Below are 25130 nucleotides of genomic sequence, written 5' to 3'. Positions count from 1 at the left end.
TACTTTTTCAAAAATGTCTTTGGAGAAAAACCCAATCTCTAATTCATCAATCTGTTGATACCAAGTTGGGAAGCAACTTTTTTTTAAATGCCCAAATCCATCCTAATTCTTTACTCTGAATTCTCCTTAAATTTATTCTTCTTTGCTTATTTCCAATTCTCCGAAAATATTCATTTTGAATTTTCCACATCTGTGTTTATAACAAAGTATTAAAAAATCTCTTTTGTTTCCAAAACCAGAATCGATAAAGGGTTTCCTACACAAAGTCCATGCTTGGTCTCGGAACAGATGTCTTATGGCTTGCTGCTTTTATCATGTGTCAGATGAATATTCCAAGCTAATTCTGAGAGAAAAGAACCAGAAGAAAATTGCTAGTCTAAATTTCAGACTCCTGAAAATATCAGAAATGAATTCCATGCTAGCCATATCCAATGTGAATGGTCAGTTGTATGATTTTGGTTGTAACCTCAACAAAATTCTTTTCCCTTCCTAAACAGTGATATATATTTCTTAAATCTCAACATCTCATCTATAGGAATCACATATTGTTCAGAACTCAGGTCCTTCTTATTCATAAAGGACCAGCTCATAAAGGATGAGCATTTAGTTTTCATACTTTGTCCCCCCCACCATGGAAATCGATACGTTGAACCCTCTGAAAGTAGGCAAAGAGCACATTTAGGTTACTTACGGTTAAGAGGCAAGCTAGCATTGGTTGTGCCTAGCTTATTGGCAGCCACGCATGTATAGTTTCCAAAGTGCTCCTGTGTAACATTGGTGACAGTGAGGATGGATCTTGTACTAAAGTTTTGAATGATGATTCCTTGTTGTCCATTGAAGAGCCTGGAAGATAAAAGCAAACTCTAGGTCACCTATGTTTTTATGTATAAATTGAGTTTTTCTAGGATGGTGCTGCTATGATAATATAATAATAGTCCATCAATTCAATCTAATCCAATCCAATTCCATTTCACAAACATCTATTTAAATGTCTCCTAACTATTTAGAACTTGTAAAAATGGATACTATCCTTAAGGAGTTTATTGGGAAGCTCCAACATGGACATAGCCAAGACCATCTTGATGCATTTGCAGTTTATAATTGTTTAACCTACCTATCCAGTGGAAGCAGGCACAATGGCAGGATGATTGAATGAATATTCATTCTAGTTACAATGAGAAGGGAAGGGAAGAAGGAAATGAGCATTTACATAACACCAACTGTATGATGTATAATCACTATGCTAAGAGTTTAACAAATTTGATCCTTATAACAATCCTGGGAGGTAGGAGCTATTATTTTCCCCATTTTACTGATGAGGAAACCAAGACAAACAGAGGGAACAGAGTTAGTATGTATCTGAGGCCAGATTTGAACTCAGGTCTTTTTGACTCCAGGTCCAACATTATATTCAATATGCCACCTAGTTACCTTTATAGATGGGGAGAGTAGATAGATCTACAGCTGTGTAATAGAATAGTGAATAGATCTGCTCATTAAACTAACTTTCTGAAACAAACTTTGCTCAGATAGTCTCAATAGAGAATTATTTTGCTTTTAAGAAAGCTGAACACCAATGAAACATTACATATTTTCCCACTGAAGTCAACAAAAATAAGAAAATAAAGTTCAAGTTATAGTTTTCTATTAGAGAATCACTGAGAAAAAAAGGGAATTTCTAGGTCAGGTTACTCGAGAGTCAGGTAGGATGAATCTTATCTCTAATGCCAATTCTAAAGGACATCCCTGAGCTGTTCTCATTTTAGATGACATGTGATAGAGTTGAGAGGCCAGGATTTGGAGTCCTGGAACCTTACTCATCTAACTTGGGTGGCTTTTGTGAATTGACATACACTGCTTCATTCAACATGGGTATTAAATGGAGAGAGGGATATGCTTACTTATCTCTAACTTCTAAATATATCTATTAATACTATTGAACATTTACAAGAGGAAATAAACATATGCCAGGCTTCCCTTTCTTCTATCCCATCCTCTAAAAACCTCCTAACATTCATGGTTGCTGCCTTTGCCAAGAATCCACAATAGCTCCATTCCCCCGCACTGGTTTATGTCCCAACTCCAATTTGCATGACATTCAAGGGCTAATAATTTTAGTCATAAGCCTTGGGCTCAAATCCCTCTTTACTTATGGGCCTCAGTTTTTCATCTGTAAAATGAGCCTCTGAAATCCCCTTGAATTCCAGATTTATGACTCTGGAATACCATCCTAACTATTCATCTGGCAGCTATTATATCAGTCAATCCATGTTTATTCAGTATATCCCTAGTGTATTCCAGACTAAGTACTAGGAATATCAAAAGACACAAAAGGCAATTGCTCTTCTCAAGGAGCTTACCATCTAAGGGGGGAGAAATAGGCAAAGAAATCTAAACAAACCAGGATAAATACAAAGAAACTACCAGAGGAAACCAAACCTCCCCTAGAAGAAGACCATTCTTCTTGCCATCCTCAATACATTCTATTACCACCCATTGGCTAGGGGAGCTGGATAGAGATAAGAGCTAGTGTTTAGTCAGTGTTAATCCTGCACTAGTTCCTTTGCTTGAAGAAGGCACTGGCAACCACTCCAGTATCTTTGCCAAGAAAACCCCCAAATGGGGTCACCAAGAGCCTTCAGAATGAAATGACGGAATAGTGACAGTCACTATGCTCCTACAAAAGGAAGCAAACATCGAGGCCCCTGTCCTCAGGAGCATAGAAATAAAGGGAAGGCACAGATGGTTGGGAAACCTTCACAGATATATGGCAAGTGGCTTTGGCTAGAGAAGGCAAAAACAAACAAACAAACAAACAAAAAAAAACATCTGGCAGACCAGGGGACCCAGAGGAAGAGGAGCTTCTGGTAGGGAAGAGGAGGAGATAATGGTTGAGGTGGAGAAAATATGGTGTAGAATAGGTTAGAAAGTGGCATAAAAACTGAGGCAGCCATAAATGTGACCAGAGCACATCAATCAGAACTATCCTGGGGGATAATGGACTGTCAACTGAGAGAAGCTCCCTCTCCATGGAAGTCTTCAAGCAGACAGGTGCTGAGTGACCATTTTTCAGCTGTTTTCAGTAAGAATTCTTATTTTGGACAGATTGTTTTTGCGATCCTTGTTAGCCTGGAAATCCCATGATTCTCTAATTAGACTAGTTTGCATCTCGGCTTTACTATTTGTCACCTTTGTAACAAGTCATCTTCTCAGAGATTCCATTTTCTTGTCCATAAAATAAGGGGACTTATCATACTTTTGAGGATCTCAAGCTACAGCTAAGGGAGATGACCTCTAAGTTCATTTCACTGAAGCTCTAAATACATTATTATATGATTTATTTCTTTGTAATTCCTGCTTCTTCACCTTTAATTATAATGTTTGTGACCTGGGATATTCTCTCCTCGTTTTTGATTTCAATTTCAATCCTATAATCTATTGGAGGACCTGGTTCAGATCCTTCCCCTTGAAACTGTCCCCATAAGTGCATCCATTGATCTCACCCCTCCAAACATTGCTATAACTTGCAAAGTCAAGACACTTGAAAGAGCACTTGAGATGGACCACTAAACTGTTTTGCATTATTTTCTTTTTTATAAATGCAAACCTTATTTCAGGTGTGTAAGCTCTAGACTGTGAAGTCCATGAAAGAAATGTCCCAATATTTGCTTTTATTATCTCCTTTATAGGACCTTAAGTTATTTCCTTTATTATAAAATATTAGATCCTTGAGTCGGGGACTCATAGAAAGATGATGATGAGGGTGAGGAGGAGGAGGAGGAGGAAAAGATAAAGAAGATAATGATGAAGACAAAGATGAAGAAAAAGAAAAAAGACTAGAAGAAGCAGAAGCAGCAGAAGGGGGAGGAGGAGGAGGAGGAGGAAAATTCATCTGTAAAATGAACTGGAGAAGGAAATGGCACAGCACTACAGTATCTTTGCCAAGAGAATCCCAAATGGGATCAACAAAGAAAACTGAGTCTCAATTTCCTCAGGTGCAAATTAGGGACAATGCCACTTATAATAACAGAATTTGTGTGTTCCCTCAAAACAGTGATGTTACATTTACTTTGGAATTACTGATGCATATACATTTACATATACATTTATTCATTCTATGTGATATAGTGGATAGCATTCTGGACTTGGAGTCAGAAAGATCCAATTTTAAATTCCACTTCAGACTCTCATTGGGTGCCTTAACAAGAGTGATGTAACCTCTTTGGGCCTTAGTCTCTTCATTTGCAAAATGGGAGGATTTGACTAAAAACTGGTCAGGTTCCTTCCAGCTTCAAACTGGTGAGCTTTGGATTCTCTGCTGTTTTCCTCATTACAAGACAAATTCTTCCAGGGAGACAATATTCCATTTTGAAGGTGTCTACCAGAGCCCAGCTATTGAAGCTTACAGTTTGGATTGTCTATTAATTTTTGCTCTTTTGTATATTTTCCAAGGTTTAGTATTATAATTTTATTTTTAAAGTACCAAAAATGCTAATAAAGAGAATTCATTTTGAACTCCACTGCATTGTATAACGTGTCTTGCATCTAATCTAAGATAAAATATACAGTTCTTAAATGCAAGATTAAAAATAGGCATTCTTGCTTGATTCTGCTGGGAATTACTTCCAGGTCATGTAAACGCAGAATCTGGGACCATCCAGGCCCAACTTTAATCTTATTAATAAAACCTCGCCTTGAATAAACATTGAACCAACTTTAACCTAAGCAATAATCTGAATGAGCTAGCACTTGGAAACAAGAATGTCAGACATGGAACATGGAGAGGAAGCTGTGTGTGTTTTTCCTCTCTGCCTCCAAATGCAAATCTATTGTCATTAGTGCTACATTTGCAGAGTGGTTATTGGATATCTTTTTGCATTCCATTAATGACTTTATTTTCAACTAATCAGTTTATGTTGCCGCATAAAAAAGTGACAGTTTCATTCCCCTAGAAGCTTTATAGCTAGAACCCAGATCACTCCTGCCTGCCTGTATATCACACATACGTTCTCTGGAGGGCAGCACTCCCTGGAAAGAGAACTACAATGCACCTCCACCTCCAAGGCCAAGTCTTCACTAGCAACTAGAAAATGCAAAAAAGTTAAGCAGCTTCTCTAATAGCTGGGCCAGTCCCTGGGGGGGAATTCTCCTGAGAAGAGGAGGAAATAAAAGGGCATTTTCAAATCCCCCACAAGACTGCAGGCATCTCTGCTTCCCCAGTGACTGAGAATTCTTTGTCGGAAGATTATAGATCTAGTGTTTAAAGGGACCTTAAAGGTCATTTGGTTATTTTGCAAATGAGACAATTGAGGCCTAAATATAGAAGTATCTCTTCCAAGATCACACAGGTAAATGAGTGGCAGGGCTAGGATTCAGAAATTAGATTCAAAAAGAAGTGGAATAGTATATAAAACTCTCCTCCACTGAATGTGGTGACATTTTAAAAATATCATTTAAGACTTTTTTAAGGATTTTTTTTGCAAGGCAATGGGGTTAAGTGGCTTGCCCAAGGCCACACAGCTAGGTCATGATTAAGTGTCTGAGGTTGGATTTGAACTCAGGTCCTCCTGAATCCAGGGACAGTGCTCTATCCACTGTGTCACCTAGCCACCCCAGACTTTTTTAATTTAAAAAATACAAGTCCTTTGACAAATAATTTAAGAAGAAAAGTAAGGCAACAGGGATGTTTAAACTATGAATTCATTTGGGTTGAAAGTTCTAGTGTGGACACTTCCACTGCCAAGAGGACTAGAACCTAGAACATAGAAACTTGTTTGGGGGGATTAACAGCCTAATTGACTCAACTATGGTTGCCTTTGGTCATAAGAGGCAGATCCAAAATTGAGGTTTTTCTGATTTCAAGATCAGTCCTCAGTTCACTCTTCCAGATGGGAAACAACAATGTGACAGAGGGTCAGCTGCCCTCCTTGTAAGCCAAGGGGTCTGAATCATTTGGAGCACAGAGTGGACCCCTTTGGAGTTCTGGTGAAGCCTACAAGCTGCTTTTCACAATAGCCCTTTGAAATAATTGAAGGCAATGCTAAATTTCAGTTAGAGGTTAGTGAAAGTAAAGATGTCCATTTCCCCATCCAAATCCATGGATCCCTTGAAATCTACCCCAGAAAAAGTGGGTTCTATGGACACCAGATTACAGACTCACCATTGAATGCCCACCTCCTATGAGCTGATTAATTTAATATGTCTTCTGCTCCTCTGGGCACTTCCATTGGGTTGATGTTGTGCACTTGAGATTTCTAGGACTTTTCTTGAGCTTACATGTTGTCTCTCCTAATCAACATTACCTCATGGAGAACAGGGGCTGTTTCACTGTTTTTTTTTTAATTTCTATTCCCAGTGCTTAGCCTAGAGTTTGGCACATCGCCCAAGCTCCAATAAATGCTTTTTCTTTCATTCATTCATTTGTGGTGTGAATCACTAATCACTCAATCAGAAAGCATTCATTAAACACCCACAAAATAGCTCATATACATAATGCTAGTGATGCCAAGATAAAAATGAAATAGGCCTTGCCCTCTAGGGGCTTATGGTCGAGTAGGGAGAAATTCTATGCATTTGTATTTATTGATTTCTATATACAGCCATGTATGTATGTCTATGTTTGTAATTCATATATACATAAGTGCTTCAAAAGTCACAAATGGTCAGCCTCTAGATACTGGTCTCTCTATTGAAGTGATATATGGTATCATGGAATCTCCTCCTCTGGAATAATCCAAGCAGAAAAGGAACATGGACTGGTCCCTCCAAGTAAACGGGATCCCCTCCAGAAGTAGTGGGACACTACTACAGCTAGGATGGCTGGTGAAGCACAGAACCTTGAGGTATCAGAGGTAGACGGTGCCTCGGAAGGATGTCTTGGGGCAGTGGACCAGGCACTCAATGGACCTTCTCATGCTACAAGAGAATGCATCCAAGGTTGCTTCCTGATATCAATAACCTCTGAGCTGTTGCCTTCCCCACTGCAGTTCACTAAGGGAAGCCCCCCGCAGTGGGACACTAGGAATGAAGGCACCCTCATACAACTTCTAATCAGAATTTGGGGACTCATTTTACCTACAAGGGGCTCCCTTCTCAGTACTTCCCTGATCCTATGGAGAGTAATTGTTGGCAAAATTTCCATCATCGATTATTGAACTTCACAATGTCCCTTTATTCTAGTCTAGCTTAAAATGGTGCTGAAATAAGCCTCTCTGATGAAGCTGCCTTGCCTTCTCCTCTAGTCACTACATTCTTTAACATTTGCCTAGATTCTTCCTTCTATTCTCTCCTTGCTTTCTTCTCTTCATACATGCATATAGCCACCACTTGGACCGCACAGATAAACAGTTGGACAAGGGCCGTTATCTGCCCTTGAAACCTTCACCCCATCTTGTCCAACTCCTGTTTACATTCTGCTGGTCCTTAACCTTGGCTTCCCCCTTAGCTGCCTTTTTTCCTTTGCTCCCCACCCTCTTAATGGCCTTGACTGAGCTCCTACCATAGTGAAGACCTGCAGAATCAGACAGAAACTCAAAGGTCATCTAATGCAACATGAATAGGAATTTCCTTGAATTTCATCATTAGAGAACTATACAACAGGGTCCTGGCTCAGCATAGGTTGCATCAATTTGTATTTATAGACCCGAGCTCCTCTTAGCACTGTGGCTGAATGCTCCAGGGCTCTTTGGGCTGACAGCTTGTTCCGCTGGGATTCATTAGGAAGCTGGAAAGAATTATCCGAGTACCAGGGCCTCAGCACTCCCCTGCTCCTGCCCAGCCACACCCATGTATTCTCACAGCATCATCCATTCACCAATTCTGCATGGCAAGATGAGGATACAAGGAGCTAAGGCACAGGCTCAACTGAAGAAATCCCAGCAAACAGCTTTGTCAAAGACAGAAGATGACTGCTAGGGTGTGGGGCAGTAGAGGAAGATGGGAAGACAATAATGGGTCACTGAGAGAAGACAAAGCTATTCAACGATTATTTTACTTTTGCTTTCTCCACAAATGAGGATGATCTTTGGACTGGAAAAGACATAGCAAAGGGGATGATGGGAGATGGTTTCCAAGATAAAAAGAGAGGCAGTAAGAGAACACCTTGCTGTCCCTAATTGGTTGGAGTCTTCTGGTCAAAATGAATGTAGTCTTTGTGGCTTGAAATAGCCAGTGGATATGATTTCAGGCCCACTGTTTGTGTTATTTGTAGAATGTAGAGAATGTGACAGCTTGAGCCTGGAAGAACAACATATATATATATTATATATATATATATATATATATATATATATATATGTGTGTGTGTGTGTGTGTGTGTGTGTGTGTGTGTGTGTGTGTGTGTATATAATATATATATATGTATTGTCTTATGATGGAAAAAGGGGGAAGAAAATGATATCTGTAAACTAGGTTTTACCTCAAATCTGACAAAATTCTGGTAGATATTGGTAAAGAAGTCATGAAACAGGGGGTAGCTAGGTGGGGCAGTGGATAGAGTACTGGCCCTGGAGTCAGGAGGACCTGAGTTCAAATGTGACCTCGGACACCTAGCTGTGTGACCTTGGGCAAGTCACTTAACCCCATTGCCCTGTAAAAACAAAAAAATAGAGAGAGAGAATGAAACAGTAAGTGGCCACAGAGAGTCAGTAGCATCACTGGCTCTAGGAAAAAGTAGGGAATGCTTTTTTCTTGGAAGGGCCTCCCTGCCTCCCTCACCAGTTATTTCCTATCAGGTCCATTCTGATGTCACCAGTCAGAATGGTCTGCCTTCTGTTTCCCACTCTCCATCTTTATGCCTCTTTATCGAGGCTTTCTGCAATATCTGGAATCCCCTCTTCTTTCCTTTGTTCTCCTAGAATCCTTGTCACCACCTCCATAAGGCCCTCGGGATGACCAGGCATCAGTGCTCCCTTCCTCTTGAAACTGCTTTGTAGAAAAAGTTTATTATTGGTGTATAGAAATGTTATCCCCCTGTTTAGTAGGCTCCTGTTCAGTTTTTGCATCTGGATCTATGACCCTGCTACACACAGTACAAAGAGATCTGCGCCTGGAGTCAGAAGGACTGAGTTCGAATTTGACCTCACACACTCACTCTCTGTGTGACCCTGGACAAGTCACTTAATTTCTTTTTTGCCTCAACTGTAAAATGAGGGAAATAATAAGCATCTGTATTCCAAAGTTGTTGCCAGTGTCAAAGAAAATAATGATTGTAAAGTAGCTGACAGTCCTGAATAAATGTTATCTGAGATCATTATTGGGGCAGCCAAGTGGAACAGGGGAAAGAGCCCCAGGCCTGGCATCAGGGAAACTCATGTTCCTGAGATCAAATTGGGCCTCAGACACTTGTTACCTGTGTGACTCTGGAAGAGTCAGATCCTCTTAGCCTCAGTTTCCTCTTCTGTAAAATGAGTTGAAGAAGGAAATGGTGAACCATGTCAAGAAATCCCAAATGATAACACAGAGTATTATAGGACTGAAAATTGACTGAACATTATCATTATGACTATTATTAACAGTAATACATCTTTTGGTTTGAATTAAACTGAACTCCTAAAGCACAGATCATGCCAGATTCAGCTTATGAGTTTTCCTAGAGTTACAAAGTTAGATCCAGAGAATGATGACCTAGGGGTTTGGCCAAGCATTTAATCAAATCTCCCAGGCTAATTTTGTGGAAAACATAGGGGCATGTGGTTAGAAGAAGGTGCACTGATGGGGATTTCAAATCAGTTAAATGCTCAGACACAAAGAGCAATCACTAATAACTCAATGCTCACTTGGCAGTGGAAGGACCAAGATATATGATCTTGGTGCCAAGCTCTTTGCCATTTCTATCAGCAACTTAGATAAAGGCAGAAGGGGGAATGCTCTATTTCAAATGAAACAAAGCTATAAGAAACATTTACCCTATAGTATGGTGGATACAGACTCAAGATCATGATGAGGTTGATTTATGTCCTTTGTTTTTTAAGAAAACCATGTTTGGGGGTGGCTAGGTGGCGCAGTGGACAGAGCACCATCCCTGGAATCAGGAGGACCTGAGTTCAAATCCGGCCTCAGACACTTAATAATCACCTAGCTGTGTGACCTTGGGCAAGCCACTTAACCCCATTTGCCTTGCAAAAAACCCCTAAAAAAGTATAAAAAGAGAAGACCATGATATCATGGAGATGATGCCATGATAAACACATGGAACTGGATCTGAGTGTGTGTGCATGTGTGTGTGTGTGTGGGGGGGGCTGAACTAAGCCATCAGCCTCACTTTCTCCAGAACCATCTGAGTACAGAGACCAGATATGAATTAGAATGATTGGAGATGACCCTGGAAGCAAGGTGATCATGGTTAAGTGACTTGTTCAGGGTCACACAGGTAATATCAAGTGTCTGAGGTGAATTCAAACTCCCATCCTCCTGGCTCCAATACTTGTTCTCTATCCACTGTGCCACCTAGCGGTCCCTGAATACAGAATACAAGAATTACAGACAGGTTAGAACATGTGATAACGTCTAAAAGGAAGACAGTGAATGGGGATACACAGAAATACTCAAATGGAAAGCAAAAACAAAAAAAAAATTCACAACAATAAGATGGGGGGAGCACTTGACTAGATAGAAATTTGGAAAAAATCTGGATATTTCAGAGGACTACAAGTTCAATTTGAATCAAAAGTATATGTCAGGCCAAAATGGAAGAGGTGACATTGAACCATTAATGAATACATTGATTGTAGGGTTAAGGTGCAGATTTAAGATTTGCTGTCTTCTGCTTAGGGCAGTTCACAACAAGGACATTGCAATCAGGTCTACGCATCATATTTAAAGTATTAAGGACAGAGATCCGAGTCTCACCCTAACCCTAATTCCAATGTTCATCCTTATTCTGGTTGCCTCACCTGCTAATGCCTTTCCTTCTCAGACTGTCCTTCAAATTCTTATGTGTATTTTTACTTCCTAACTTCCTTGGCTATCTTAGCTAAAGTCCTACCTTCTACAAAAAACCTTTCCGGATCCCTTGGAATACAATGCCTTTTCTCGACTTAGTAGCTTTAATTTAGCTCACAAACAGATAAATACACACACACACACACATACATACACATACACATACACACACAGAAAGTGACAGGTAGATGGATGGATGAATGATAGATGGATAGATAGAAGGATGGATGGATGGATGGATGGATGGATAGAGGATGGATGGATGGATGGATGGATAGAGGATGGATGGGCAGATGGACAGACAGACAGATAGACATAGGGATAGGTAGGTAAAGTTTGTATGTAGTTGTTTACATCTTGACTCCACCTTTAGACTGAACTGGTCATGGGTAAGAACTGTCTCTTGCCTTTCTCTGTACCCCTATGCTTATTCCGGTGATTGGCAGACAGTAGGCATTTAATAAATGCTTGTTGTGACTAACTTCATGAGCTTCTTCCTGCTCCCCTACTTGAATTTCTAAGCTCTTGGACATCAGAGATTGCTCTGTGTGTGTGTGTGTGTGTTTGTGTGTGTGTCCTCAGTAACTAGCAGAATTCCCGCCATGTAGTAAGGCTTTTAACAAATGCTTGCTGCCTGACTATGCTGTAAAGGGATTTGTGAGGGTGAGGAGAGAGAGTTCCATTCAGATTAGACTCTAGGAGTCTGCAGAGGAAGGGAGATCAGAAGCCAAACCTCCATGTGTGGCTGGGTCTAGTTAGTGAATTAGCCAGAGGTTTAGACAGACAAGTGGGGCTTTGTGGTGCAAGCCATGGCAGTCGAATCAAAGTTGGGAAGTCCAGGAAGGAGGCCCAGAAAGGCAAATGGGAATAATAAGAATACCAATAAAAAGATGGTGATCAAATTATCTGTCCCAAGCTCCCTTTGGCCAAAGGCCTCCCAACAATTTGCTTCTTCTTGGCTCAGCTTTTTCGAACAATTGGGCCTTTTGTCTCAGCAGCCTTCGATTTCAAAGGGAAGCAGCTGCAAAGGCTTCTTGGCTGCCCCGAGGTAGGAGACGTAAAGAGATGAAAACTCCCTGTTCCCCATCAGCATCCATTTCGAAGGTCACAGAATACCAGAGCAGCAACAGATCTTGCCGAACAATGCATATATGGGCTTCAGTTAACTGTTTCATACTTGTTCAGTAATGTGGCCTGTTTCTTTGGAAAATCCAAATATAATCTCTCTCAGATGCCAGAAGAAAAAAAGATGATTAAATATTGAACAGGCAGGAAATTATTGTGAAAACAAGAGTCTTGAAGATGGACTGAAAACCTTCCTCAACAATTTCACGATTGATTCACCAAAGGCCCCTCAGTTACCTCCCAGGTAGCAAACTCATTTAGACTTTGCCCAGATGTGAGGAGGGGGAGGAGGAAGGGAGAGAGGAGGAAGAGCAGTTAAAGCAGGGAGGGGTGGGAATTAGAAAAGTGTGCTGCTATGGCAACCCAGAGTTGACTCTGCTGCTTGGGACTTCAGGCTCTAAAACAATATGATAACATTTTATTCCTGAGATTATTCCTAGAAACAGACTGAAGAATATCATGCATCACTGTCTTAGCCCCAAGGGATATCTATCTTTAGTCTCACATTTGAATAAATTAATGTTATTATAATATATTAGAACACTTTAATGATTTCAGACTTTATTAGGTTATTTGAAATGTATGTCTTGTTTGCTTTATCAATTTTAATGAAATTAATATTCTTAGATTAGGGACCTTTGGGCCAGTTTGCTCCAGAAGGGTTGCTTTGCATAGAAAACATCTCCTGCTTAACCCTCCCTAGTACAAAGTAAGAGGAAGGGAGCCCTGACAACTTGGCCTGGGGCAGGTAGCTTTTGTAGCCTCTAGGACTATTTTTGGTGTGCAACTATTCTAAAATGAATCTTCCCAGGATTTTAACCAAGCGCTTCACCTAGGACATTCCAACGCACTCCGTTGTGCAGAAGTGATATTCATGGGACCCACCACTGGCATCACTCTATAACAGAACCCAAGGCATTATAATATAAAGGGAGACCCATGATGTTGTATTTTGAGGAGGCAAAATGGAAAGTTTTGCGAATGCATTCTTATTGAAATTTTGGACTCTTTTTCCTGTGCAAATCTGGGGCTCTGAGGGAGCTGTGACATTAATATGAATCAATAGTATCATTTGGCAGTCAAACACACCAACGCAATATTGCTGTGTCTTGAGAGGGGTGTAATATTCAGGAAAAATTCCAAGATAGTTTCCACTAAATGTAATAAGCATAATGATAATATATTTATATAATGTTTTAAAGTTTCCAAAGCATTTAAAAGACAGCTATCAAATTTGTTATTTACATTCCTGTCTACTTAACTAGCTATCTAAAATCTATCTCTCTATCTGCCTACATACCCATTACAACAGTCCTATGAGGTAGGTACTATTATTATCACTATTTCACAGATAGAAAACTGAAGGTAAAAGGTATGTCTTGTCCATAATTATATAGGGACTAAGCATCTGAAGACTATATGCAAATGCATATTCATAATTTCAAATCAAGTGCTCTAACCACTGTACCACCAAGCTTCCTATACCTTTTCCAGCTCATAGCCAGAACGTGGTATTCGTTCTGGTAGGCGTATTTAGGAAGGACATGGATAAATTGGACAGTTCAGAGGAGAGAGATCAGGATGATGATGAGTCTACAATGTGTACCATGTGAAAACAGAGTGAGGGAACTGTTCTATTTTCCCTAGAAGCAAGGGCACTCATGGTGGACCTGATAAACCTATTGAAGTACATGGAAAAATATTATGTGACCAATTATTAGACTTGGAGATATAGAGAAAATCTCTGAACCATTATTAGACTAAAGAGTAAAATGAGCTACTGCAGAAAGTAATAATTTCTCGTTTGGAAGTCTTCAAGCAGAGAGTTAATGCCACTTATCAGATAACAGTGGGAGTCCTTTATGGGTTGGATTAGAAGTCTTTCAAGGTCCTTTCTATTTCTCTGAATCTGTAAAAAGGACAGTGGTCGTGCTATGTAATAATTCTGAAGAGATAACACAACTAAGACTAAAAGGCAAATTCTGGAAGTTTCCATTGGACAAGAACATTGGGCACTGAAGAAAAGACTGATCGAGTACCAATGCTATGGCCAATCTTGGGGACTGAAAGATGAAAATGATATGGTCCTTGTGTTCAAGTAGTATGTTGCCTCTAGGAGAATCTGTGGTCTGATAAAGGGTAGGTTAAGTGAGCAGAAGCTTTTTATGGTTGTTTTCTCATATGTATTCCCATGAATTGATCCCTGACCAAGACCAGGAATTGGCAAAGTCCCTTTTTACTGAGTGAAATAAAGCTCTGTAAAATGACTTTTTCATAGCTTTTTTTTTAAACCAAAGCTTTAGATAAAACCCGTAGTAGAGTATTAGACTAACCTGTGTGCCTTTGTTTAGACATTTTCTAAGATTTCTGTGGGAAAATTATTATCTAACTATTTAAAAGAGGTTATGTTCAAGTTAATTTTTAAATGATTAAAGTGGGGAAACAAAGGAAAGTTTAGTCTATAAAAGAGCTCAGTCTAGGATCATCTTAAAACCAGTGGAAAAAAAAAAAGAAACCTATTGTATGCTGAGTAAAATAATCCTGTAATAGCTCAGATCTGGTGATTTTTCACTACTGGAAGAAAAGAGCTAAAGATAGGGAAGCAAGAGTAAAAGGTCTGCTGTCAAGAGGTGGGAGCTGCCCTCCTGTGTTCTTTAGCAGTTTGGCTCCCTTGGGTAAAGTCGACTTCCCTGTTTCCTTGTGGTCCAAAGGGGGGAAGTTGGGTTTGATGACATTGAGGATATTTTCCAGGTAATTTTCTCTGAACTTAAGGAGGGAATGTTCATCAAAACCAACTGAACACATTTCTATTTATGTTTTGATGTTACTTCCAGATTTTAATTATATCCGCATTTTGTTCTTCTCTCCTGCTTCATTGTAACTCATGTCTAATGAAATGCTCTAGTAAATAGGAGATGCTCAATTAATGTTTAGGAAATAGTTAATTAAAGAAGTCTATTAAAATACTGTTTCTCCACCATTCTAGAATTATCACACATTATTCCACATCACCCACTCTGTGAGCTCTTTGCATACAAAATTCTACTTCCTCTCTCTGGGCCTTTGTCCAGGGTGACCTTCTTCTTTCATACCTTTGTCTCCTAAATATTCTGGCTTCTTTTATAGGTTAAATTAAGTGGGGCCAACTATGTGGTTTTCCCAGTTAACTTCTTAAAATCATTTTCATACATCTATACATATACATATATGTAGAAATACATATGCTTATGTACGTCTATTTATGAGTGTATCTATCAAACTGTCCATCTTTGGCTATGTGAGAGAGGACTATAAGGAAAGGTGAGGGCTACAGAATTGACTCTTGGAATTGTGGTGCTAGAGAAGACTTTAAACTCCCTTGGCCTCAAACAGTTCAAGCTGATCAATACTTAAAGAAATTAATTCAATCTATTTCCTGAAAGGTCAACTACTAAAGCTGAAGCTTAAATACTCTGGTTACATAATGAGAAGACAGAGCTTATTGGAAAAGACCCTGAGGTTGGGAAAGGGAAGACAAAAGCAGTAAATGTGAACTTGGACAGCTTTGGGAGATAGTGGGAGGACTGAAGGGGATGGGGTCATAAAGAGTCAAACAAAATTGAATGAATGAAAAACAAAAGATATGCAATATATCCACATATATCCATACATAATTTTCTTCTATATCTAAACATTATTTCCCACCAAGAGAATATTGGCTCCTTGAGAGTGGTAGCTATTTTATTTTTCTCTATTTGTATTTCCCTTAACTTGCGCAATGTGAAGCATTATGGAGGAACAAAGCAGGACTCACTTGAGTTCTCTCAAATTCCATTCCAGACAATGTTAAAACAATGCCTCAAAATGAATTCTGAAGTGGTAGAAGAAACAAAGGATGTGGTAAAACAATTTTCTAGGTCAAGAAAACATAGGCTGGGAGGTTTCCCTATCTGTCTCATTGGGGTGAGTAGAGAACTCATTACTGGGCAGGCATTCCAGCCAGGACAAATCAGTAACAGGACATGGGGGTGACTGAATTGGCAGTCTTTGGCATCCAAAGACTCAAAGAAAAATGTATCTTGTTCTCAGGTCTAAATGGAATTCCCAAAAGAGTTCAAGCAATGTTTTAAAAATCATTTGAGAAGTAGAAGAAAAATTAGGAGGGGAAAAATGACATTAATGCAAGAAAATAATGAAAAAAGGGTCCACAGAGCTCTTAGCCAACAGGCAGTAAGGGGGGTGGTGGACAACTGGTCAGTAGGAAATAACAGGGGACCCCTGGCTGGCACTGAAAGCAGGAATCTGTTTCTAGTCCACATTCAATTCCAGGTCACAATCTCAGGGTGAATCTGGAATGGGGACCTTGGACACACTGCCAAGGTGTAAAAGGTGTTTGTGATCATTCAGAGAGCAGGACATAGGTTAGGAAAACAGGGACTACACCTCTCCTTAGAACATACCACTGTAATAACTGAAAACTTACAGATCCTCAAAGCTAGCTCTGAATAATCCAAAGTTTAGAACAATGCTGCCTCATCCCCAGATACAAAGCTCAAATTTAAGATAAATTTAAAAGTCAAGAAATAGTACTGAAAATGAGTAAAAAATAAAAAAAAAGAACCTGACCAAAGAAAATCACTATGTTAAAAGATCTGAACAAACTCAGGAGTCAACAATGTCAAGAGTGATATACAAAAGTTCAAAGAAAAATGAATCTTGTTCTTAGGCCCAAATGGAATTCTCAAAAGAGTTCAAGAAGAGTTTTAAAAATCAATTAAGAGAGGTAGAGGAAAAAGTAGGAAGAGAAATGACATTAATGCAAGAAAAGAATGCAAAAAATGCTCCACAGCTTGTTAAATAAGTTTCAAAATAATACTGAAGAAAAAAATACTTTAAAAAACAGAACAGGCCAAATTGTAAGAGAGACACAAAAAAGAACTGGAAAGAACTCCTTAAAAAAGCAAAATTATACAAAGAGGAAAATATATACAAAAGTTCACTGAAGAAAAGAGCATCTTTAAAAAGAAAATTACTCAAATGGAGAAAAAGGCATAAAAGTTTATTGAAGAAAATAATTCCTTAAAAATTAGAATCAGGCAATTAGAATCAGATTCCATGAGGCATCAAGAAACAATAAAAAAAATTTAAATGATGAAAAAAAAGACAATATGAAAGATAATGTTTAAAAAACAACTGACCTGGAAAATAAAGTGAGGAGTGATCATCTAAAAATTATTGGATTACCTAAAAATCATGATCCAATAAAACCTAGACATCATCTTTCAAGCAATTATAAAGAAAACCGACCTACTTCCCAAGAAGGGGAAAGAATACACCAATTACTTCCTGAAAGAGATCCTAAAATGAAAACTCCCAGGAATATTACAATCAGCTTTCAAGGGAAAATAATGCAATAGCCAGAAACACTTCAAATATCCTGGAGTCAAAGTCAGATTAGCACAAGATTTAGCAGCTTCTACATTAAAAAACTGAAGACTAGGAAAATGATATTTCAGAGGGCAAAGGAGCTAGGATTACCATGAAGAATTACCTATCCAACTAAGCTGAGTATACTCTTTAAATGAGGAAAAATGGATATTCAATGAAATAGAAAGCTTTCAAACATTCCTGATGAAAAGACCAGAGCTGAATAGATAATTTGACTTTCAAATACAAGACCAGAGAGAAGCATAAAAAGGTAAACAGGAAAGAGAAACATAAGGGATCAATAAGGTAAACTGTTTACATTTCTACAGGGGAAGATGATACTTTAACTTCTGAGAATGTTCTTACTTTTGGGCAGTGAGATATAGTATATACATAAGCAGAAGGGCACAGGTGTGAGTTGAATATGAAGGGATGATAGCTAAAAATTAAAATTAAGGAATGAAAAAGAAGAATGCATTGAGAAAAGGGGAACTGAATAGATAAAATGGGGTATATTATCTCACATAAAAGAGGACAAAAGAGCTTTTATAGTAGAGGGGAAGATGGTAGAGATGGGAGGGGGTGAATGCTTAAATCTACTCTTATTGGAATTGCCTCTAAGAGGGAATAACATACACACTCAATTGGGTTTAGAAAAATTTTTATTCTATAAGAAAGGAGAGGAAGGGAAAAGAGAAGGGAAAGGTGATGGAATGAAGGGTGGATTGGGGTAGTATAATCAGAAGCAAGGCACTTTTGAGAATGGACCAGGTGAAAAGAGAGCAAAATAATCAGGGAGAAATAAGTATGGAGGGCAATACAGTTATCAGTAGCAGTTGTGGAAAAAAAATTGAAGCAAGGGTCTCATTTCTTAAATGTATAGAGAAATGAGACAAATTTATAAAAATACAAGCCATGTACCAATTAATTTTGATCAAAAGATGAAGTTTTCAGATAATGTAATCAAAGCTATCTGTATCTATGAAAAAATTATCTAAATCATTATTGATTAGAAATGCAAATTAAAGCAATTTTGAGATAACTGCCTCACACCTACCACATTGACTAAGAGAGAAAAAGAAAATGACTAATGCTGAAGAGGATATGGAGAAATTGAGATACTAATGCATACTGGTGGAGTTGTAAACTGATTTGACCATTCTGCAGAGCAATTTGGAACTATGCCTAAATGGCTAGGTATATTCTTTGATCCAGCAATACCACCACTAGTTCTGTTTCCCCCTCAAAAAACAAAAACAAAATAAAAAAATAAAGGATTTATATGTAGAAAAGTATTTATAACAGTTCTTTTTTGTGCTGGCAAAGAACTGGAAACTGAGAGAATGGCCGAACAAGCTGTGTTATAGGATTATGATGGAACACTATTGTACTATAAGAAATGATGAGCAGGATGGTTTCAGCAACACCTGGGATGACTTATATGATCTGATACAGAGTGAAGATAACAGAACCAGGAGATCATGGTGCACAGTATGAGCAAAACTGCATGATCGTTGACTATGAATGACTTAGCTATTCTCAGATATACAATAATCAAAGGTAATTCTGAGGAACTTATAAAGAGAAATATTATTGAGCCCTGGAGAAAGAACTCATAAGAGTCTGAATGCAGATTGCAGCATACTTTTTTAAACTTTGCTTCTTTTCTTGGATTGTTTTGCTCTATGTTTTCTTTCATTAGAAGCCTAATATGGAAATACGTTTTGCAGGACTATGAATGTCTAACCTATATCAACCTGCTTGCCTTCTCAATGGGCTGGAAGTGAAAGGAGTGAAGGAATTTAGAACTCAATAATTTAAAATGCTAAAAATATTTTTATGTGTAATTGTAGAAAACAAAATATTAAATATTTTTTTAAAAATTGAAGGGAAAAAAATCTGTATATGTAGAAAGAATCTGGGATGCCATTTAATTATACCTACACTGGAAAAAGAAGATTGTAGAAAGAGGAAATGGCTAAAGAAGGATCCTGATTCTTGTGCCTCTCAACTCTTCTTATGTTTTCCCCAGGCATTCCAGGGTTCTTATTCAGCTCTTGGGCTTTTTGTGGCTCATCACTGTATAGCCACACGCTGTACAATACCATAGGCTTGGAATTTTTCTCTTCTTTTTTTTCCCTCCAATTATAATTTCCCTTTATTGTGGTGATTTTTAACTTGGTTCCTGTGAACTTGAAACATAACTAGATTTCAGTATAATTGGGTTCCCTTTATTGACAAGTAGATGGAACACCAGATAGATTGATAGACTTGGAGTAAGGAAAACCAGAGTTCACATCAGAAGTATACTAGCTATAAGACCACTGAAAAGTCATTTAACATCCTCAGTGTAATATGGGAGACACCAGCATAGGACCACCCAGCATGGTGGAGCTGTATCAAAGAGGGTGCTTTGTTTTATGAGTGAAGCAGAACTGTAGTAGACCTAAATACATGTGAGATGCACAGATTTAGGGATATTCAAATGTTCATGTGGACTACTTGTGCCCCACCTGTGCTAGAGCCTTCAGAGCTCATATTGTTCTGATCAGCCCCCATCAGACATACTGTAGCTTGACCCCAGTAGAGTGATGCCATTTTGGTCCTCTTGGAGAACTCCGGATAACATCCAACCTCCTCAGTCTCAGTTTCCTCATGAATAAAATGGGAATAATAACATCTATCTCCCCTATTGTTGTGAGGATAAAATCAAATGACATTTGTAAAACACTTTGCTATAATAAATAATAATCATAATAACTTTTATGTTTTCTTTGCTTAAAATCATTATTCAGAGAAGGTGCCCATGGACTTCACTAGATTGTTGTTAAGTGTTAAAGATTCTGAAATGTTAGGGATCCCACTTTGGTTTCTATTCACTTTAGGCCTTGCTCCTGCCAGGTAACCTCAGTGAAATGAAAGGGTTTTAATGCAGTAAATTCATTGCTTCATCCCTACTACAATGCCACCTGATTCATGGGTTATAGTAATTTGTGATGATATCTTGTCCTCACTTGTGTTGATCATAAGATCCTAGAGGACAGAGATCTCTCCATTTATCATTCTAGTCCATGGTGTTTAGCACAATGTCTCATCCACTGGAGACTTGCAATAAATGTTTATAGAATGAATAAAAGTATAAAGGGTTGACTAACAGAAGGAGTGGATGGAGGCAGTGATGAGTTGTGGGTTCAATTTGAGAGTAACTTTTCAGGTCCCTCTTCTCCTTTGGAGGTTAGGGGTTGGGGGCGTGAGTCAACTAGCATTTCTGAAGAGCCTACCAAGCATTATGATATGCCAGGGTTCCTTATCAAGGCAAAATGGCCTTGAGGAGGCCATAGTGTAGTGGGGGAAAGGACACAACAGGTTTCTATAAACAAGATCGACACCAGACAGACTGGGGGTGGTCTCAGAGGGAAAGATTAAGGACTGGGAGAGACCCTTTGTAGAAGGTAGGGCTTGAGGGGAGGGGAGCTGGGGAAGTTAGGAGTCAGAGAGAGCCAGAGTAAAGGGGCCCAGCTGGGAGGAGGAACATCTGGGGCAAGGAATCGCCGGGAGGTCAGTCAATGCCACTGGACCAGAAAACATGGAGGGATGAAAGAAGGAAGACTGGAAAGTTAGGAAGAGGTGACACTACAGAGGATTTTCTGTTTTATCTGGAGGCAAGAAGAGGCCACTAGAATTCGCCAAGAGTAGGTTAGCACCCCCTTTCCTGAGCCTGGGATAGTGACCTAAAACACTTAGAGATGACCCAACTTACCCTGGACCACCCAAACTGGACATGTCAGAGACAAGATTTGAACCCAGGTCTACTTGACTTTGCTCTGGTTCTTCAGGTCCTGCTATTCTGTCCTTTTCAAGCAAAGAGACAACAACATTTCAGTAAGAGACGCTTCTTTTAACTGAGTTGTTATTCTTGTAAACTAATCTTTCACCCTTGTTAGTCCTTTTTTAACTCTCTATGACCCAATTTGAGATTTTCTCGGCAGAGAGATATAGATTATTTTACAGATGAGGAAACTGAGGCAAGCAGGGTGAAGTGACTTGCCATGGTCACAGAGCTGGGAAGACTAGAGGCAGGTCCTCTTGACTTCTGGTGCCTATTCTCTGAGCCCACCCCATAGCCCAATCTCTATCATTTATGCCTAATGTCAAATACAGACCTTCTGTCCCTGTAGACTGGTGCACAAATGGGCAGCAGTGTGCTACAGAGGAATGAGAGGCGGTCTTTACGTTTGGCGCTTCAGCCCGGTCGGCCCTAGCTAGAGGATGGCCTGGGTTTGGACATCTCGCTGTGATGAGGCTGGTGAGCATCTGGGGAGCCTCCAGTGGAGGGCAGCCAGGCTAGCCGAAAGCTTTGACCCAATGGGATTAGGGCTGGTCAGGCTGTCTGCAGTTTGGAGCCTTTGGGTCCCAGTCTGAGGGGCTTCGAGCCCCTTCTCAGAATAATGTCTTATATTCGCATTAATGAATGAAGGGAATGCTCAAAGTCAGGGAGTTAGTACAAATCAAGATTTCTGTGGAAGTGCATGGAGCCACTGAATTCTAGCCATGGAATCATCCTACTCTAGGATATGAGGAGCACAGTTCAAAACCTGCTTCGGAGGCTTACCTGTGTGACTTCGGTCCAGTGACTCCACCTCCCTGGGCCTCAGTTTCTTCATTTGTACAATGAGGGCTAGCATTGGAAGACTCCTTCCAGCTCCAGATCAATGACAACATGATCTCCCGGACTATTTGGAGGGCTAGCATGGATGGAAAGGAATCTCGGGGGGGGGGGGGATAATAGGGACTACTAGGGAAGAGCTGGAAAGAAGCCAAAGCAAATTCCCCTTCACTTGGAGCTCTTTAATGGGGTATGGTTTACCTCAAGGGCTAATGGAGTCCTTGGGGGCAACTAGGTGTTACAATAGGTAGAGGACCAGGCCTGAAGTCAGGAAGACACACCTCCAAATCTTGTCTCAGCCACTCACTAGCCATGTGACTCTGGGACAATCACTTCACCTCTTTTTTTTTTTTTTTGAGGATTTTTGCAAAGGCAAATGGAGTGAAGTGGCTTGCCCAAGGCCATGCAGCTAGGTCATTGTTAAGTGTCTGAGGCCGAATTTGAACCCAGGTACTGCTGACTCCAAGGCGGGTGCTTTGTCCACTACCCCACCTAGCCTCCCCTCTTCACCTTTTTTACCTCAGTTTCCTCAACTGTAAAATGAGCTGGAGACAGAAATGGAAAATCACTCTAATACCTTGGCTGAGAAAACCCCAAATGGGATCACAAAGATTTAGATCTGACTGAATCAGCAATAGCTTCAGATACTTCATAGCTATGTGACCCTCACTAAAATTTTCTCAGCCTCAATATCATCATTTGTAAAATAAAAAAATTAAGATAAATATGTAAAAACTAGCGTCTTAGCTCACAGAGTTGTTATAAGAATCAAATGAATGAGAAGAATGAGGAAAATTATTTAGACAATAACAGCAATATTATAAAGAGAAACAAATCTGAGACTGTAAGAACTATAATTATAAAGAATTAATTCCATTATTTTAGAGGATTGATGATCCTACTGACCTCATGACAGAGATATAACACATTTAGAGTACAAAATGAGATGATTTTTTTTATACAACCAATGAAGTTTTAAAAACATGATTATGCATATTTATTGTAAGGAATTCTTCTTTCTTCTTCTTCTTCTTCTTCTCCTCCTCCTCCTCCTCCTCCTCCTCCTCCTCCTTCTTCTTTCTTCTTCTTCTCTCTCCCCATAGGGTATAGGTTAGAGGGAAAGAAAATAGGCCTTTAAAATTTTTTTAATTTTAAAATTTGAGAAGTGGGAATGCTCCAGGTATGGAATCCTGCGTCCCTTTCCAGTTGAGGTCACTGGATGGATAACATTGCTCAGTTGTCCTATGTTGTAATAAAATTTTTCAAGAACTGAGCTTAATAGGTAAATATTTATCATATAAAAACTAAATCCATCAATAAAAACTTATTTTAAAAAGGATCAAGTGAAGGAATGAGAAATTCTTTGAAACCTCAAAGTGCATATAAATATATCTAGAGTGAGCCTCTCACAGTCTACTGGAAGGCTATGTTTAAATTACTTTAAAGTTTTGAGAGCCATATAAATGGGCCTAGAAGGAGCACTCAGGGATTGTATTTTAGGCAAGGCACTTTGCGCCACTTCTGACTCTTTGTGATCACATTTGCAGGGCAGAGAGAGAAGGGACTTTACCATTTTCTTCTTCAGCTCATTCTACAGATGAGGAAACTGAGGCAAACAGGATGAAGAGTTGCCCAAGGTCACAAGCTAAAAGCATCTGAGGCTGGATTTGAGCTCATGGTGATGCTGCTGTCTATTCCTTCAAACAACCTTAGTTTTCTCAGAGGAGGTATTCACAGGATGGGTGAGAACCACAACTTAATCCTACAGATCTCTGTAGACAAGTGGGTGGTAGCTTTCCATTGGTCCCAGCCCTAAGGGACAGGGGAGGGTTTGATGGGAATGGCCACCCTTAAGACTCTATGGAGACTTAGGCTCTGAGTTGGTTTTAGAAGTTTCTGGGACAAGAGAACTATATCATCTACTCTACTGGCCAGTCTCCCCATTTGCCATGGGGTCACCAGTTGCTACATGTGAGTCTCTTGTGTAAAATGGATAGAAGACAGAATTAAGAGGGTTGCAAGTAGAGGAAATATGCTGGGAGAATATTTTCTTTGGAGAACAGACAATTGTAAATGATATAAACAAATACAGGGTCAAACTGAAGTATATTACTCTTAAAAATCATTTAAACATTAAGTTCACTATCAAGTTATGCAGTATGTTTGTGTGTGTGTGTGTGTGTGTGTGTGTGTGTTTGTATGGGGCATATAAAGTAGACATATTTGGCAATTTCCCCCCTCAGATACAAGACAATTTCATGAGAGTTTTTAATTTATTATTTTTTCAGGAGCTTTCTCCTTTATGGTGGCTCTTGTTTTAGAGGGGTAAGCTCAGTCTGGGGGGCAGTAAGGGAGACGGAGAGGAGAGAAGACGCAGGATGAGAAATAGGATGAGGAAAGAGCAAGAGGAAGGGGAAACTGAGGTATGGGAAAGGGAGAGGATAGGCTCCTTGGGAGGAGGGAGGATGGAGAGAGTAAAGGAGGAATGTGGAGAAGTGAGAGGGAGATAGACTCAGGGAGAACAATTCTTCATTAAAACAGAGCACAAAGCATTGGGATAATTGTCTCCTTTCCAAAACCAGGCCAAGCTAGTAAACCATTGTTTTCAAAGCTGGAGCAGTTCTCTTCATGACAATAATCAGAACTTGATCTTCCCCAGTCTCCAGGCTTGGATGTCCACCAAGATACTGGGATCTAAGTGCAGGCACACAGGAGCTAGCTCTGATGGAAAACCAGGTTGGAAACTGCATTTTTACATAGCAACAGAAACTCTCCATTTTTGTGGTTGTTATTCAGACATCAGCAGAGCAGAGTCCAAGTTAGTTTATATCTGAAAATCCAGTTCTCTAAGGAAAGTGTGGGTTCTCTCACAGCAGGTTGCCATTTTGTATCTTAAAAGATTGGAGTTGCTGAAAGGTATCCTGGTACATTATAAAGTGAGCATTGCTATTTTCCCTAAGAGAATTATTTTTGCCACTTTAGAAGGAAGCCA

General features: G+C 39.5%; 1 protein-coding gene across 1 annotated transcript in view; it reads right to left on the bottom strand.

The window, feature by feature from the left end:
• Positions 1-293: 293 nt before the first annotated feature.
• NEGR1 (neuronal growth regulator 1) overlaps positions 294-25130 on the bottom strand; it is an 817401-nt gene continuing 792564 nt past the window's right edge. The window contains exons 6-7 of the mRNA XM_074220351.1: positions 692-843; positions 294-343 (exon numbers count right to left, since the gene is read on the bottom strand). Coding sequence (XP_074076452.1) covers positions 294-343; positions 692-843 — 202 coding nt within the window. The remainder of the gene's footprint in view (positions 344-691; positions 844-25130) is intronic.

The sequence above is a fragment of the Macrotis lagotis genome, chromosome 2, assembly GCF_037893015.1.
Source record: "Macrotis lagotis isolate mMagLag1 chromosome 2, bilby.v1.9.chrom.fasta, whole genome shotgun sequence".
Lineage (NCBI taxonomy): Eukaryota > Metazoa > Chordata > Mammalia > Peramelemorphia > Peramelidae > Macrotis > Macrotis lagotis.
The sequence above is the reverse complement of the archived record's forward strand: the minus strand, read 5'-3'. Positions and strand labels throughout refer to the sequence as shown.